The sequence below is a fragment of the Macaca thibetana genome, chromosome 13, assembly GCF_024542745.1.
Source record: "Macaca thibetana thibetana isolate TM-01 chromosome 13, ASM2454274v1, whole genome shotgun sequence".
NCBI lineage: Eukaryota > Metazoa > Chordata > Mammalia > Primates > Cercopithecidae > Macaca > Macaca thibetana.
Genome location: NC_065590.1, coordinates 21,398,302 through 21,415,517, shown reverse-complemented (window position 1 = coordinate 21,415,517; position 17,216 = coordinate 21,398,302). Strand labels below are relative to the sequence as shown.

General features: G+C 47.3%; 1 protein-coding gene across 2 annotated transcripts in view; it reads left to right on the top strand.

Moving 5' to 3' along the window:
• TCF7L1 (transcription factor 7 like 1) overlaps positions 1–17,216 on the top strand; it is a 180,724-nt gene that overhangs the window by 146,289 nt on the left and 17,219 nt on the right. For both annotated transcript variants that reach the window (XM_050753037.1, XM_050753036.1), the window contains exon 4: positions 6,445–6,528. In XM_050753037.1, the coding sequence (XP_050608994.1) occupies positions 6,445–6,528 (84 nt within the window). The remainder of the gene's footprint in view (positions 1–6,444; positions 6,529–17,216) is intronic.

The following is a 17,216-nucleotide window of genomic DNA, read 5'->3' as shown; positions in this document are numbered from 1 at the left end:
GAGGGGAGGCACAGATCACTTCCTCACATTTGTCATTTATAATATGGTTATAGTATAGGTTCCTGTTACATAGAGCCTCTAAGAGGACAAGGAGAGCATTTTGAATAATGTCATTGTCACTGTGGTGGGAAGCCACCTGCACCCGGGGTTTGGGGGTAGCCTTGGGTTCTGGGTGGCAGTGGGACTTGAAATCTCCTGAAAAGCCTGGGAAACCCTTGCTTCTCTATCACAGGGGACCCTGGCTCTGGGTCCCCAAAGTCACTATTTACCATAGGGGTCCAGAGAGGCAGGAAGGACCGGTCACCAAAACTGGGACCCTTTGCGTCTTCTGATAGGCGGCTGGCCAAAAATGGGCGAGACTGTGGCTGGAGACAGGGGCGCTTTATCTGCCTACTGGGCCTGTCCTCTAGAAGCAGCGGAAGGCGTTCTCTGGGCTGGAGTTTTCTCACCTGCGCAGTTTTGGGAGCTGACTTGTTTTCCTTGTGTGCAACTGTGGGGAGCTGTGGATTCTGTAACGTGAAGCTTTGTTTCCTCTGTTGCCCAGGCCCTGCTTAAAGGCTTTTCTGTGAGAACGTGCGAACAGGGAGAATGTGGGCGTTCCCCCGAGCCCTGTAGAGTCCTGTCCACACTAAGCAAGTGTGGGACAGGGTGAGGACGGCTGGGGCGGGGCCCTCCCTACCTTCTGGGAGCTGGAGGGTTAATCTCCGTAGCTCATTGGCAGTCCTGCCTCTGTACAGGGCATGCTGGGATTTCCTCCCAGCTGTTTTACATCACGAAGATTTGTGTGTTGGGGAAATTCCAGGGCACAGCTGCAATTAATCTGCTCCATGGCTCCAATCAAAGCGAGGAGTCTGTAGGATGGATTCTCCGCCTCTCTGCAGGAAAGGGGGCTCTAGCTCTCTAGTGACAGCATCTTTCGGAGGGACCCTTCCGGAGATCCACATGGAGTAGAAACAGCCCTCCTGGCCAAATGCTCACCCCAAGGAGGCTCTAAGGAGGAGCCCAAAACATTGAGAAAGAGAGGAGAGGAGCCCCTCTAAATAATAAAGCCACAAGAACACTGATGGCAACACTCGATAAAGATGTTACCCAAAGAAAAGAAAACTTTGTTCACCTTTACTTAGGAATGTAAGTCAAAAATTTAGAACGTGATTAGCATTCCACAACATAGCATAAGAAGGAACAAACCACCATGACCAAATAGGGCTTACCTGGGAAACGCAAAAATGCCTTCATGTAAGAAAATCTATTGCTATATATACATCTCATAAATGAGTCAAATAAGAGAAACCACATGACCATTTTGGTAAATGCTGAGAGAAAAATGCAACAACTGCTCCAATGAAAACAATGTAAAAATAGGATTAGAATCATCCTTCCTTAACAAGGTAAAGACATGTTTTAAACCACAGCCTCAATCTACTTAACTGTGAACCACAGTAGCAGAACCCCTGTCCCCAGAAAAGAGTTTCTCAGATTCAGTGAGATTGGAAAACTGCCTATCTGTCCTGTCTTAGGTAGTCATGACGCATGTAAATCGAAGACAGTAGTACCTGCCACTTGGGTTTGGTGTTTTCCTTTCTATTGTTGAGTATCCAAAAGAGAGTATTTAAGCCATAGAAAGCACCCCAGAAGTGGGAGCGATAGCTGTTGCTTGGCCATCAGTTGTATTGATGCCGTACATCATTTCTTTTTTCTTTTTTTTTTTTTTTTTGACGGAATCTCACTCTGTCGCCCAGGCTGGAGTACAGTGGCACAATCTTGGCTCACTACAACCTCTGCTTCCCGGGTTCAAGCGATTCTCCTGCCTCCTGAGTAGCTGGGATTACAGGCACGCACCATCGCGCCCAGCTAATTTTTTGTATTATTTTAGTAGAGATGCGGTTTCACCATGTTGGCTCAGTTGGTCTCGAACTCCTGACCTCGCCATCTGCCCGCCTCGGACTCCTAAAGTGCTGGGATTACAGACATGGGCCACCGCGCCCAGCCATCATCATTTCAATGTGTTATGTTCCAGTGGACATCCCCCAGGGGGGAGGTGGCGGAACCAGCCTGCGTACACATCTTTGCTATGTGCAGAAGCCCAGCCATGACACACTGGTCAGGAGCTGGGCCTTGCAGAGCCACTTAAATGTAACCTAGACTGGGCATGGAGAATCCAGCAGTTTTAACCCGCCCACATACCATTACCATGAAAAGAATCTAAGCACAGTTGCCCATCACTTGCTTCCCCAAGGACGTGCTCCCACCCTGAGTGACTGCCCTCGGATGATGGTGGGGTTGGCCTCACAGCTAAGAAGAGCTTTCTTGGCTGCACATGGTGGCTCACACCTGTAATCCCAGCACTTTGCAAGAGCAAGGCCGGAGGATTGCTTGAGCCTGGACATTGAAGACCAGCCTGGGCAACACAGCAAGACCCCCATCTCTAAAACTAAAAAATAAAAATAAATAAACAGAAGAACTTTATTTCCACTCTAGTTGGGCTGGGCCTGACCTAGGAATTCAGAACTACCTGGCCACCTTCAAATGTCTGGTACTGCAGTGGAAGAGGATTACAACGGTTGTCGTTGGCTCCTGCTGCCCCAGTTCATGGTTCTGGGAAGCTCAACTGTCCTTTCAGAATTGTGATGGAGAGGCTGTCCATGGCCAAGCTGTAGGGACTCCAAAGTCTTAGAGCTCTTCCTCCACCCGCATCAGTCATCTCCAAATCTTAAAAAGACGAATAGAAAAGAGTAAGTGACGATCCTCCGTACCCCTGCCTCCCAGAGTGAGTCCCTCCCTGCACAGCGCCCCCGCACCACCCCAGGCATGGCTGGAGCAGGGTGAGTCCCAGTGGGATGCTCACTGTTCCCAGGACCACCTCTCCTTTCTGCTCTTTTCCCTCACACTGCCTGACTTATCTGTAGGGGACCAAGTATCAATGGTAGGCACGGCCAGTGGTCTCCTCCCAGCAGAAGCCAAGACTTCTTGTTATGTAGATAAAACAAGTGCATGGTCAGACACCCAAAAGAGTGGCTATTACTGAACACCCTTGCTATGAATGTGTGTACAAAAGACAAGCATATATAAATGTACCTGTACTTTGATATCCCTAGCACCAAGGCAGACAAACCCTCATGGAGCACATGGTGTATTAGGTACCAGCTCCTTGGCCACTGGAGCAGTGATTCTCAGTTGGGGAAGGGAAGAGTCTCTCCCTCAGCCCCAGGAGACATTTGGCAAAGTCTGGAGACATTTTTGATTATTTATATGGGAGTGCATCAGCATTTAGTATTATAGTTAGAGGCCAAAGTCGTTGTTAAACTTTACAGGACAGCCCACCACCCCCAATAAAAAAAATTATCCAGCCCAAAATGTCATAGTGCCGAGATTGAGAAACCCTGCACTACAGTCCTACAAGCCAACTCTGCCAGACAATCTGTAACGTCACTTGAGAGTATTATTTAAGACCCAAAACTCTAGCACCGTCCCAAACCAGGGTTCACGTTTCTTTGGACCGCCCCCATATGATCTAAGGATATCCCGGTAAGCCAACAAGAATGAATGTGTGTCTTTGTGGCCCTAAATAGGCAGCAGATGCTGGTAGAGTTGATGGATTTTAGGAACCCATCTGTCCTGTTTAATGTTAGGGGCTATAGATTTGGGATACTTCTCTTCAGCACCTCATAGTTGCTATTGCAGTTCAATTTTTAAAACCAGAAATGTTCAAGTTGTTGCTTCTAGAAAAACTGGTGTTTAGGCTTCAAGTGCAAGCTCTGGGCACCTTCGGCATCCCTCCAGGAGAACACTGACATGCATGGACCGGTTTCTGGATGGCCAGCCCCGTGCAAGACAGAGAAGGAGAGAGAAAACACATCCGAGCAAAGAAAAGGCTGTGGGTGGGGAGTTGAGGAAGACAGTCTTAGGAAAAGCTTTATGACTCGGTGTTGTGAAAGATGTGGGATTTGAAGTCAAGAGACCTAGGCTCTGGCTTCAGCTCTCTTGTATGAAGTTGGGCAAGCCGTTTAGCCTTTGCTTATGTCCATTAGCTCCTTTTTTTTTTTTTTTTTGAGACAGGGTCTCACTCTGTCACTCGGGCTGGAGTACAGTGGTGTGATCTCGGTTCACTGCAACCTCTGCCTCCCGGGTTGAAGTGATTCTTCTGCCTCAGCCTCCCAAGTAGCTGGGTCTACAGGTGTGCACCACCACGCCCGGCTAATTTTTGTATTTTTAGTAAGAGACAGGGTTTCACCATATTGGCCAGGCTGGTCTTGAACTCTTAAGCTCAAATGATTTTCCCACCTCGGCCTCCCAAAGTGCTAGGATTACAGGCGTAGCCACTGCGCCCAGCCTAGCTTCTTTTAAAATTTGGGGTAGTCACCCCTACTTGTAATTGCGGGGTTGTTGTGAAGATTATACTGGGTTTTATGTGTGAAAATGCTTTGACAACTGCAAATGTAGCACAAATGTTATTCACAGTGGAAATGAGTTTTAACTAATACCAATATTTGCCCAGTGCTTTTAACTTGCCACAGGCATTGAAATCCCAGTTACTTCATGTAGTGTGTGTGGGCTCTGGGTAGGGGAAGGGATGGGTGGTGGTGGGAAGGGAGGAAGAAGATAGGGTAGCAGAGGACAGGGACAGAGGTGAGACCCCATTTGAGGGGTGGGGGTACAGAGGTCACAAAGTGAAAAGACTGTCCTAATTCATAGGGCTTCGTTCCCACTTCGCACCAGGTCTCCCAAGCCAGGCCTGCTTGGCTCATCCCATGTGCTAGGCTGGTCTGTGACACATGTGGCCTTAAGTTGTTCCTGCCCATGGACACCTTTTTGAAAGCCCAGTCCCTGCTGTCTTGGTCAAGACTTATGGTGAATGAAGAGCAAAGGGGCCTTCGGGGGCTCTTCCCATCGCCCTCCTGCTCCTGTACACAGCAGAGCCAAATTGTGGTGGGTTTTTCCTGATATTACATGACCAGAGCGAGGGATGATTCAAAGGCTTCTTTTTTCTTTCTTTCTTGAGACAGAGTCTCACTCTGTTGTCCAGGCTGTAGTACAGTGGCACAATCTTGGCTCACTGCAACCTCCGCCCCCCAGATTCAAGTGATTCTCCTGCCTCAGCCTCCCGAGTAGCTGGGACTATAGGTCTGCGCCACCACATCCAGCTATTTTTTGTATTTTTAGTAGAGATGAAGTTTCACCATGTTGGCCAGGCTGATCTTGAACTCCTGACCTCAAGTGATCCATCCGCCTCGGCCTCCCAAAGTGCTGGGATTACAGCGTGAGCCACTGCACCCAGCCAAAGACTTCTTTCTGTGAAACTTCCTGGAGCCACCACTTTCCATTACAGCTTTCATTCTTAAAGGAGTCTCAAGAATTCTGCAGAGGCTGCTTGCGGGTCTGCTGCCCAGAAGCAACCTGTCAGTGTTGACACTAACACAACATGTGTGCTTTTGCTCCTGGCAAAGACTAATGGTTTGCTTATGGAAATAATAGGCGTCATTTATCAAATGTCTCCCATGTGCGAGGCACTGTGTTCAATATGTGACACTGTCCCTAGTCCTCCGAGCAACCTGTACTGTGAGTGATAATAACCTTGCCTTACAAATGCTGAAACTGGGACTCAGAGTTGTTAATCACTCGTTCGGGGTCACACAGCCTGTGTTGGCAGAGTAAGAGCCTGAACCCATGAATGCAGGGCTCCGGAGCCCAGAAGGGCCCTTCCCAGTGTTCCTGCCTGCTGCTCCACTCAGCTCATTCTTTCCAGGCTTTTGGCAAGGACTGTGCCATGCCAGAGAGAGAGAGAGAGTGTGTGTGTGTGTTGGAGAGATACTGTTTGGTTTGGGTTTTTTGCACTGATGTGGGAAAGAATGGGGTACTGAGTAATCTTTTCAAGGTTGAGAGACGCTATAATGAAGTAAAGCTCAGCATCCTTGAGTTGGGGTAGATGTTGCCCATGACTCTGTGTCAGGCAGATGACTTTTATTCGTTCATTCCCAGATACTTCCGGACAGCTGTTTCATGGGGAGCATTGTGTGTGCAGGTCGTAAGCGATGGAAATGGATGGGGCAGGATGGCCGTCTGGGAGCCTCTGCTTCCTTGATCAGCTCTGCCTGTCCATGACTACAGCATAGGGAGGGGACTTGAGCCTCACCAATAGGTTCTTTGACTATGTTGATTGGTTGTGCTGAAATGGATCAGTTCTCACCGCCACTTAAACTTCAGCTTAGTTGCCATTCGTGTCCCCACCAAAATGACAGAGGCATGGTGAGGGTGGTGGTGATTGTAAATATATGCTTGCCCCTGTTATAATCATTTGGAAATCAATCCAGTACAGGGCATGTGGCGTGAAAATGCAGGCCACCCCAATGGCCTGCCCCGGTGACCTAACAGCAGAGCCCAGCAAACTGTGGGTACTTGTGAGGCCTCATCTCACCAACAGCTTTTTCTTTTCTGTTCCCTGTACAGTACCTGCAGATGAAATGGCCCCTCCTCGATGTCCCCTCCAGCGCCACAGTCAAGGACACAAGGTCACCATCTCCAGCACACTTGGTAAGTCTGTTTCACCTCAAAGCACCAAAGGGCCACTATGCCTGGCCTCATCCCTTGCCACCGCCTTCTGCCATCGTGCTGAAGCAGATGGGGTCCAACAGTGTTTCCTCAAATGTGTGAGTACAGTGAGGAGGAGCTGAGTGCTTGGGGCTCCAATTGGGTTGTGACCTCAACACACACACCACACCGCCTTGGATGTTGTGTAATTGGAAGAGCTGTCCCCCAACCCCCACGGCCCTGGCTGCTCACCCTGGTTCATCATGGAAGCCTGCCTCCGATCCTTCCTGGCTGCCATCTGAACCTGCTGCCCACTTCACGTGGGTAAGGGTGGCCTCTCTCTCCTGTTGAGGCTCACCCAGAATTGCCTCCTCTTCTCCCTCATAGCTGCCAGGCAATGTTGAAGTGGCTCTTCTGTACAGGATGTTATAGGAAATAATTTAATAGGACATATGCAAACAAATGCTCCTCAGGGCATCCGAGCCTTTTCTGCCAGGCCCTGTGGCAATACCAGCTGGACAGGAGGGTCTGGACAATCCTGGGTGACTGGAGCAGTAGGTCCAAGCAGTTCCTTTGACCTCCTCAGGACATGCAAAGGACTGAAACCCATAGCTGATAAGAGATGCTCCTGGAACAGAGCCAGATATCCTACTTTCCTGGGCTTTTCCTGGGCGCTTGGGTCAACACTTGCCTTAAGACGCACTCACCCCACAAGCTAACTGGTGCTTGCCCACTGTACAGTGAGCCTCAGAATCAGGGGATGCGGTTAGAAGGGAACCCCCTCCTGCATGGCCTGTGCATTTTATAGACAAGCAGACCTAGGGCTTCACTGTTACTGCCCTGTACTAGGTATGAGGCATTGGGCTTCTATGATGTTTATTAAAGTTTAATTATAGAAAATTTTAAAGATGTGTAAAAGTAGAGAGAATTATATAATGAATCCCCATATTCCCTTTACCCAGAATTTCCCTCCTGCTGCATTGGGTTTTAAAGCAAATCCCAGACATTATTTCATCTCATAGGACATTTTAAGAGATGCTGATAATTCTTATTCATTAAAAGCTTAGAGTCTAGCAGAAGAGAAAGAAGATGTGCGCAGAAAGCTAAATAAATGCCGGGTGCGGTGGCTCAAGCCTGTAATCCCAGCACTTTGGGAGGCTGAGACGGGCGGATCACGAGGTCAGGAGATCGAGACCATCCCAGCTAACACGGTGAAACTCCGTCTCTACTAAAAATACAAAAAATTATCCGGGCGAGGTGGCGGGCGCCTGTAGTCCCAGCTTCTCAGGAGGCTGAGGCAGGAGAATGGCATAAACCCGGGAGGTGGAGCTTGCAGTGAGGTGAGATCCGGCCACTGCACTCCAGCCTGGGCGACAGAGCGAGACTCCGTCTCAAAAAAAAAAAAAAAAGAAAGCTAAATAAATAAGGGTGCAGGGAGCCTGTGTGAGTTCCAGTAATCAGGAGACACACTCCTGTGGAGCCCTTGGGATTTTACACTGGGATCTACAGTGGGATGCCACATGCAGCTCTCAGGTGATTGTCACAGCCATCACCAGGGAGTCAGGCAAGGATGACAGTGGAAGGAACCGTGAGTGGCGGGACCAGCCATCCAGGAAAGGCAGCAGGTTCTGTGGCCAGTTGCCAAGGCACAAGCTGCCCGTTGAACAAGCACCCCACACCTCAGGCATAAGCCAGGGTAGTGGTCAAGTATGAGGCGCAGGTGCCCTCTAGTGGTGCCAGTCAGTCCTGGTGGAGGATGTCTGGACCACATCTGCCCACCCTAGACCTGGCTGGTGCCCCGCACCTGCCCCCAGTGCAGCCATCTCTGTTTCAGATCTGTGCCTTCCTCTACCTCTCTGTGCCGTCCCCCAGCCCACTCCTGAAGACCTGAGATGACTGGGCCCTCTGTCTTAGTGTCTCTCTGAATATTGTTGCATCTCCATCTACTTTTCAAGAACGTTATTTCCGGCCGGGCGCGGTGGCTCAATCCCGTAATCCCAGCACTTTGGGAGGCCGAGACGGGCAGATCATGAGGTCAGGAGATCGAGACCATCCTGGCTAATGCGGTGAAACCCCGTCTCTACTAAAAATACAAAAAAACTAGCCGGGCGAGGTGGCGGGCGCCTGTAGTCCCAGCTACTCGGGAGGCTGAGGCAGGAGAATGGCGTAAACGCAGGAGGCGGAGCTTGCAGTGAGCTGAGATCCGGCCACTGCACTCCAGCCTAGGCAACAGAGTGAGACTCCGTCTCAAAAAAAAAAAAAAAAAAAAAAAACGTTATTTCCCTTTAAAAACTAACACATGAGGCCGGGTGCAGTGGCTCATGCCTGTAATCCCAGCACTTTGGGAGGCTGAGGCGGGCAGATCCCCTGAGGTCAGGAGTTCGAGACCAGCCTGACCAATGTGGAGAAACCTTGTCTCTACTAAAAATACAAAATTAGCCAGGCGTGGTGGCGCATACCTGTAATTTCAACTACTCGGGAGGCTTAGGTAGGAGAATCGCCTGAGCCTGGGAGGCGGAGGTTGCAGTGAGCCGAGATTGTGCCATTGAACTCCAGCATGGGCAACAAGAGCAAAACTCCGTCTTAAAAAAAAAAAAAGCATGGTGGCATGCACCTGTAATTGCCGCTATTTGTGAGGCTGAAGCAGGAGAATTGCTTGAACCCGGAAGGTGGAAGTTGCAGTGAGCTGAGATTGTGCCATTGCACTCCAGCCTGGGCAACAGAGCAAGACTCTGTCTCAAAAAAAAAAAAAAAAAAAAAACTAACACATGGGGGCCAGGTGTGGTGGCTCACACCTTTAATCTCAACACTTTGGGAGGCCAAGAGGGGAGGATTGCTTGAGGCCAGGAGTTTGAGACCAGTCTGGGCAACATGGCGAGATCTCTACACAAAATTTTTTTTTTTTTTTTTTGAGACGGAGTTTCGCTCTTGTTGCCCAGGCTAGAGTGCAGTGATGTGATCTTGGCTCACCACAACCTCTGCCTCCTGGGTTCAAGCGATTCTCCTGCCTCAGCCTCCCAAGTAGCTGGGAGTATCTGCCTTCCTCGGCCTCCCAAAGTGCTGGGATTACAGGCGTGAGCCACTGCACCCGGCCAAAATTTTTTAAATTAGCCAAATGCGGTCATTCACACCTATAGTCCTGTCTACTCAGGAGGCTGAGGCAGGAGGCTCTCTTGAGCCTGGGAGTTCGAACCTTTAGTGAGCCATGATTGTGCCACTGCACTCTAGCCTGGATGACAGAGTGAGACCCTGTCGTGAACAAAAAACAAAACTAACACGTGTACTCTGAGTTTCCCATTTTTCCTTTTGCACAGAGCAATCATTCTCTGAGAAATGAAAAAAAAACCCCTGTGTTCAGCCTTCCTGCCCCTGTGAGCACCGTCCTGTTTCTTTTTTAATGTTTACCACCTGACTTCCCTCACCTCTGTCACCTCCTTTATTCTGCCACTCCACTGTAGCCCAGCTCAGCGCTCCAGTCGCCATCTAATAACTAACTCCACTCATTTTCCTGTTTTTTTGCAACACAGCTGACACCCAAGCCCTGACTACTCTCTGCTTCCTGTAAATCTTTTCATTGACTCTGAGATACTGTATTGATACACATAATCAGTTGTTTGTCCTTTCTAAGCTTCCATTTTCTTTCTAGACTTTTATTCAAATAAATCAGGTCTTCATGATCACTTATTACTCTCAATGTTTGTGACAGAAAAATATATAAAATCCCATCAAGAGAGTTGTAGGACTCTCAAGAAAGTTCTTCACCCACAGTTCCAACTGCCAAACAAACATCCAACCGTTGCAGATGTGTGCTCTGCAAATAATCACCCAGCATTGTGGTGGGGCAGGGGTCCCTTATTTTGTCTAAGGGCAGAGAAGCATGAACCATTGCCACACGTGGCATTATAGATAGCAACATGGATAATTTTCTAGTATATGTTATATTATCATAGTCTGTATTCGAATATAGCAAAGCAGAAACAGGCCTCAAAAACTTAAGGAACATTCATGGGAGAAAATCTTAACATTAACTGGGAATTCAACAGATGGGGAGAAGACCATCATTCTGAATTTTTGAGGCAGAGCATCTCATTCCAACAAGAGGTGTGGATGTGCAGGAGCAAAACCTGAGCTACCCAGGGAGGAGGGTATATGAGTGGGAGGCTGTATAATACACTTGGTTGAAATCCCAGATCCACCTCTTTCTATTTATGCAGCTCCAAGCAAATTACCTCATCTCTCTTTGCCTTGGTTTCCTCATCTATTAAATGGGGATTAGAAGAGGACTGACTTCATAGAGTCGTTGTGCAAAAATGAGCCAGTGTATTGTAATTAGTCTAGAATTGTGCCTCTACTACAAAGTAAGTCCTCAATAACTATTAGCTTACTACTCCCAGCATCACCACCACTACTACCGCTACCTCTACTATTATTAAATGAGAAGGAAAGAACAATGAAAATACTGTTTAATTAGCAAAACTAAGAGGTAATGAGGGCCTGAATTAGGTGCCAGAATAAATGGACAGATTGCAGAGGTAACAGAGATAATGAGCCTATAGAATTTAGCATCTAATCCCCCAAGGATATGATTTAATTGGTCTGGGGTGCGGCTGGTATCTTAGTTTTTAAGCTCCCCAGGAGATTCCAAGGGGCAGCCAGAGTTGAGGATCATTGTTGTAATTGCAAATCACAGACCAGAGGCGGAGTGGAAGGAGGACCTGGAGACATCCCAGTTTACTCGGTGCGGCTCTCCAGGCTAGACGTGTGAACAGGACTTGAAGGTTTTTCGGAGGGAGTCACAGAGGTTTGGACACTGGCTTTTTTGTTAAAATACTTGAGTTTATGAAATGTATTTTAGAGTCAGGAGTAAAATATTTAAGATGAGGTTTGCCCTGGGAGTTGAGCAAGTGAAAGAAACAGCTTGCATACTTGCAGAGATTTAGTGAGTCATGTAGAAGCTGCCTAACGAGGAAGTATGTCTAAGCAAGTCACAACTGGGCCAGGGTGCAGGATGAAGTTAAGTATTAATAATTTGGATTTTACACCTTCAAAACAAGCTCTAAAGACTAACAGGAACATTATGTAAGCAACTCTTTGTAAGATCCGATCAGTGTAATCTCATCACTTGCAGATTATTATCCAGACCCCTCACCATGGCCCCACATGCCAGGTGCCTGTCTTCCCTCCACTCTCCCGCAGGAGCACTGTGTCCAGCCACACAAAACACATATGCACATATGTGCCCCTCTAGAATATAAGCAACACGAAGACAGGAATCGCATCTGAGCGCCTGTTGTAATGCTCGGGAACATTTGTTGAATGAATGGAAGAATGAACGGTCTGGTAAAAAGTTAATAACCCTTCTCTACCCACATTTACCCAAGATCCAACCCCTTTTTTCTTTCAGAACTGTTTTTTAATTTTAAAAAATCTTTTTTGAAACCATAAAAGTAATGCATGGACTATGTAGAACTCTTGTGAAAATGCCAGAAAACACAGAAAAAGATGTGTAATCCCACAACCCACAAACATTTTGTTCAATAGTATTTCAGTCTGGGGGTGGGGGTTGTATGTGTGTGTACTTATAACTTGCTTTCTATCTGGTGACCAAAATGCTACCTGTCCAGGTAGATGCCTAATAAATTCTACCGAGTTACAGGCAAATGGGGCCAGAGGCCAGAAGACAAATAATCTAGGTAATTTGGAAATGGTTGCAGTTCTCCAGAACTTTAGAGTGACTTAATCCAGCTTTTTGGAAAGTGGTCAGATATTCATGGTTTTTTTAAATGCAAATTTTTGCTGTTAGGCTGAGCATCCAGAATCAGAAAAGAGACCTAGGGAGTAAGGAGTCGAGGGATAGAGGAAGGTGTAGAGAAAAATCTACATGAGGTTAGTGCAAAGGCAGAAATATCTACCAACTTTGAAACCTTGCCACCTCTCTCTTCCTGGTTGCCTTTTATTTAAACATTTTAAATATAGATATAGATGGTTTCCAGTTGTTTGTTTGTTTTGAGACAGTCTCACTCTTGCCCAGACTGGAGTACAGTGGTGCAAACTCAGCTTACTGCAAACCTCCGTCTTCTGGGTTCAAGAGATTCTCCTGCCTCAGCCTTTCGAGTAGTTGGGATTAAAGGTATTCACCGCCATGCGCAGCTAATTTTTTTATATTTTTACTAGAGACAGGGTTTCACCATGTTGGCCAGACTGGTCTCGCACTCCTGGCCTCAAGTGATCCACCCGCCTCAGCCTCCTAAAGTGCTGAGATTACAGGCACAAGCCACCACGCCTGGCCCAATTTTTTTTTTTTTTCCCGAGACAGAGTCTCACTGTTTCGCCCAGGCTGGAGTGCAATGGCACGATTTCAACTCACTGCAACTTTCACCTCCCAGGTTCAAGCAATTCTCCCTGCCTTAGCCTCCCAAGTAACTGGGATTACAGGCGCCTGCCACCGCACCTGGCTAATTTTTGTATTTTTTAGTAGCGACGGGGTTTCGCGTGTTAACCAGGCTGGTCTTGAACTCCTGACCTCGGGTGATCTGCCCGCCTTGGCCTCCCAAAGTGCTAGGATTACAGGCGTGAGCCACCGCGCCTGGCCCCATTTTTTAAGCTAAAGTTAACATCCTGTGCATATATTTGTATACGTGTGTGCTTTTCCCCCATTTAAAAAAAATTAGAGATAGGGTTTCATTATGTTGTTCAGCCTGGCATTGTACTTCTGGCCTCAAGTGATCCTCCTACCTCAGTCTCCAAAAGTACTAGGATTACAGGCATGAGCCATCATGCCCAACCTCCTCATTTTTAAGATACAATTTACATATAGTGAAATTCACACAAGTATATAGTTCTGTGAGTTTTGACAAACTCCTACAGTCATACATGAGTTCACCACAATCAAGATATAGAACAGTTCTCCTAGTCAGCTTAGCATGATATGAAAAGTAAAATTAAAAAAGATATAGAACAGTTCTGTGTTAGGGTTCTCCAGGGAAACAGAACCAAGGTGATGTATGTGTATATAGTGAATGAGTGAGTGGGTGAGTGAGAATGTGTAGAGGGAGAAAGATTTAAGAGGGTAGGCTGGAGACTGGCAGGAAGGACTTACTGTCTTAAGTCTAAAGGCAGTCTGCTGGCAGAGTTCCATTCAATTTTAAGGTTCAATAATAATCCTCTTTGGCACCATTCATTCTCTGTCCTTCCAGCCCACCAGGATGGGAGCTGGGAGCTGTGCCCCTGAGGCCCTGGGCGGCAGCCACACCTTCTGAATCCCCTCTTGGGGTCATTCTTCCCTCTTCTTGAAGGATAACAAATGTTTGCAGCCGCATCACTATAGCCCATTCTATAGCAGTCTGACAGCCTTCTTTCCCTTCGTCCTGTCTTTGTCCGCTTTAATCCAAAAGGGCAATATTTCTGCTGAGGTGATTGATTGAATCCATGAGTCATAACCCCAGTCTCCTTAGTATCTGATTGTCCAGCCACACCATTGGTGTTCTCTCAGGAACACACCTCATTTTTTTTGCAATGAGGCTAGGCTGAGAATTTTCTAAATTTTCAAGTTCTGGTTCCTTTTTGCTTAACAATAATTTACTTCTCACATTTTACTATGAGCAGTAAGGAGAAACCAAGCCGCATCTTCAGCACTTTGCTTAGAAATAACTTGTGCTGAATATCTAAATTCATCACCCACAAGTTCTACCTTTCACAAAACACTACAACATAACTCAGTCATGTTTCTTCGCACTTTGTAACAAGAATCACCTTTCCACTAGTTCCATTAACATGTTCCCCATTTCCATCTGAAGCCTCACCAGAAGCACCTTTAACATCCGTATTTTTGGGGTTTTGTTTTTGTGTGTATGTGTTGGTTTTGGTTTTGGTTTTGTGGTTTCGTTTTTGTTTTTGAGACGGAGTTTCGCTCTTGTCACCCAAGCAGGCAATGGCACATGATCTCAGCTCACTGCAACCTGCACCTTCTAGGTTCAGCAATTCTCCTGCCTCAGCCTCCCGGATTTTGTTTTTTTGTGTTTGGTTGAGACGGGGTCTCACTCTGTCACCCAGGCTGTAGTGCAGTGGCATGATCATAGCTCACTGCAGCCTCAAACTCAAGCATTCCTCCCTACTCAGCCTCCCAAGTAGCTAGGACTATAGGTGTGCACCACCACGTCCAGCTATTTTTTGTAGAGATGGGGTTCCACTATATGGCCCAAGCTGGTCTTGACCTCCCAGGCTCCAGTGATCCTCCTGCCTCAGCCTCCCAAAGTGCTGGGATTACTGGTCGTATATATTTTTAAGGGAGAATGGGAACATTTAAATGGTAGCTGCCTTTGGGAAGTGGGGAGGAGCATAAGACTGGTGGAGTGTTTAAGAAGATTTAACTTTCTGTGATGTTTTATTTAAGAAAAAAGAACAAAATTAAAAAGCTATAAAAACAATCCCACGTGGCAGGTTTTGGGTGTGGTATCATTCTTTATACTTTTCTGTGTTTCTCAAAAAATATTTTTGTAGACTTTATGTCTTAAGTCAGCTATTTGTCTTTTTTGTCACCCAGGCTGGAGTGCAGTGGCACAATCTCGACTCACTGCAACCTCCACCTCCCGGGCTCAAGTGATCCTCCCACCTCAGCCTCCCAAGTAGCTGGAACCACAGGCGTGTACCATCATGCCCAGCTACTTTTTTGTATTTCTCATAGAGATGGGGTTTTGGCATGTTCACCAGGTTGGTCTCAAACTCCTGGGCTCAAGCAATCTGGCCGCCTTAGCCTCCCAAAGTGCTGGGAATACAGGCATGGGCTACCACACCCAGCCCAAGTCAACTATTTCTTTGATAATGCTGTGTAACAAACAATTCAGTGGCTTACATTAGCTAACATTTCTTTTTCCACTGATAGACCTGTGGGTCACCTGGAGTGACTCTTTTAGCTTGTTAAGGGGAGGTTCAGGTCTTTTCCACATGGCTCTTATCCCAGGACCAGTGGCTGTCTAGGGCATGTCCTTCTCATGGCATGTGGCAGACACAAAAGAAGGGAAGCATATTGAAAGCTTCCTCTCACTTCATTTCATGTCTGCAAATATTTCATCGGTCAGATCAAGTCATAAGGTGATATGGTATGGATCTGTGTCCCCACCCAAACCTCATGTCTAACTGTTATCCCCAGTGTTGGAGGTAGGGCCTGGTGGGAGGTGACTGAATCACGGGAGTGGTCCTTCATGAATGGTTTAGCACCATCTCCTGGTGCCATTCTTGTGATGGCGAGCAAGTTTTTGCAAGATCTGGTCATTTAAAAGTGTGCAGCACCTCCCCCCACTCTTTCTCTCTTATTCCTCCTCCACCATGTAAGATGCGCCTGCTCCCCTTCACCTTCCTCCATGATTAAAAGTTTCCTGAGGCCTCCCCAGGAGCCGAGCAGGTGCCAGCATCATGCTTTCTGTACAGCCTGTGTAACTGTGAGCCAATTAAACCTCTTTTCTTTATAAATTACCCAGTCTCAGGTATTTCTTTGTAGCAATGCAAGAACAGACTAATACATAGGGGCAAGTCTAATACTGATGGGGCAAGGGAAGGAAAGAGAATTATAAATAAATAATAAAAGCAAACACGTGGCTACATCCTGACCTGTTGATCTTGTTTAGTATTTGAGATTCAAGAATGTAGAACAGGGCGGGGCGCGGTGGCTCACACCTATAATCCCAGCACTTTGGGAGGCTAAGGTGGGCGGATCATGAGATCAGGAGATCAAGACCATCCTGGCTAACACAATGAAACCCCGTCTCTACTTAAAATACAAAAAACTAGCCGGGCGTGGTGGCGGGCACCTGTAGTCCCAGCTACGCGGGAGGCTGAGGCAGGAGAATGGCGTGAACCCGGGAGGCAGAGCTTGCAGTGATTGGAGATGGCGCCACCGCACTCCAGCCTGGGCAACACAGCGAGACTCTGACTCAAAAAAAAAAAATGTAGAATATACTCCAAACAGAAATGAATTATTACTGCAAGTGTTAGTCTCGTGTCCAATTACTTTCTGTCAGAGTTTAGCATCTTCAGCAGGATCAAAACTAGAATTTCTCTTGGTTGTCATCTTCTCAGTATTCAAAGGACCCCATCAAGACTGTTTAGACACTGGCAGCATCTTCCTAATCATCTCGTTGGTGGGTGTCTTGGGCAGGCATCGGAGTCATCTGGGGAACTTGTTAAAACAAAGATTGCTGAACCCCACCCCTAGAGTTTCTGATGGAATTTAGATGTGGCTTGAGCATTTTTTTTTTTTTTTTTTTGAGACCGAGTCTCACTCTGTCGCCCAGGCTGCACAATCGAGATTGTGCAACCTCCGCCTCCTGGGTTCACGCCATTCTCCTGCCTCAGCCTCCTGAGTAGCTGAGACTACAGGCGCCCACCACCACACCCGGCTAATTTTTTACGTTTTTTAGTAGAGACGGGGTCTCACCATGTTAGCCGGGATGGTCTCCTGACCTCATGATCCACGCCCCTCGGCCTCCCAAAGTTCCAGGATTACAGGCATGAGCCACCGCGCCCAGCTGAGCATTGGGAATTTTAAAAGCTCTCTGGATGATTTCAACTTTGCAGCCCTTGTGAGAACCATTTCTAGAACAGTGGTTCTCAAACCTAAGCAGGCACCAGAGTCATCTAGAGGACTTAGTGAAACACAAATCACTGGACTCCACTCCCAGAGTTGGATTCAGTGG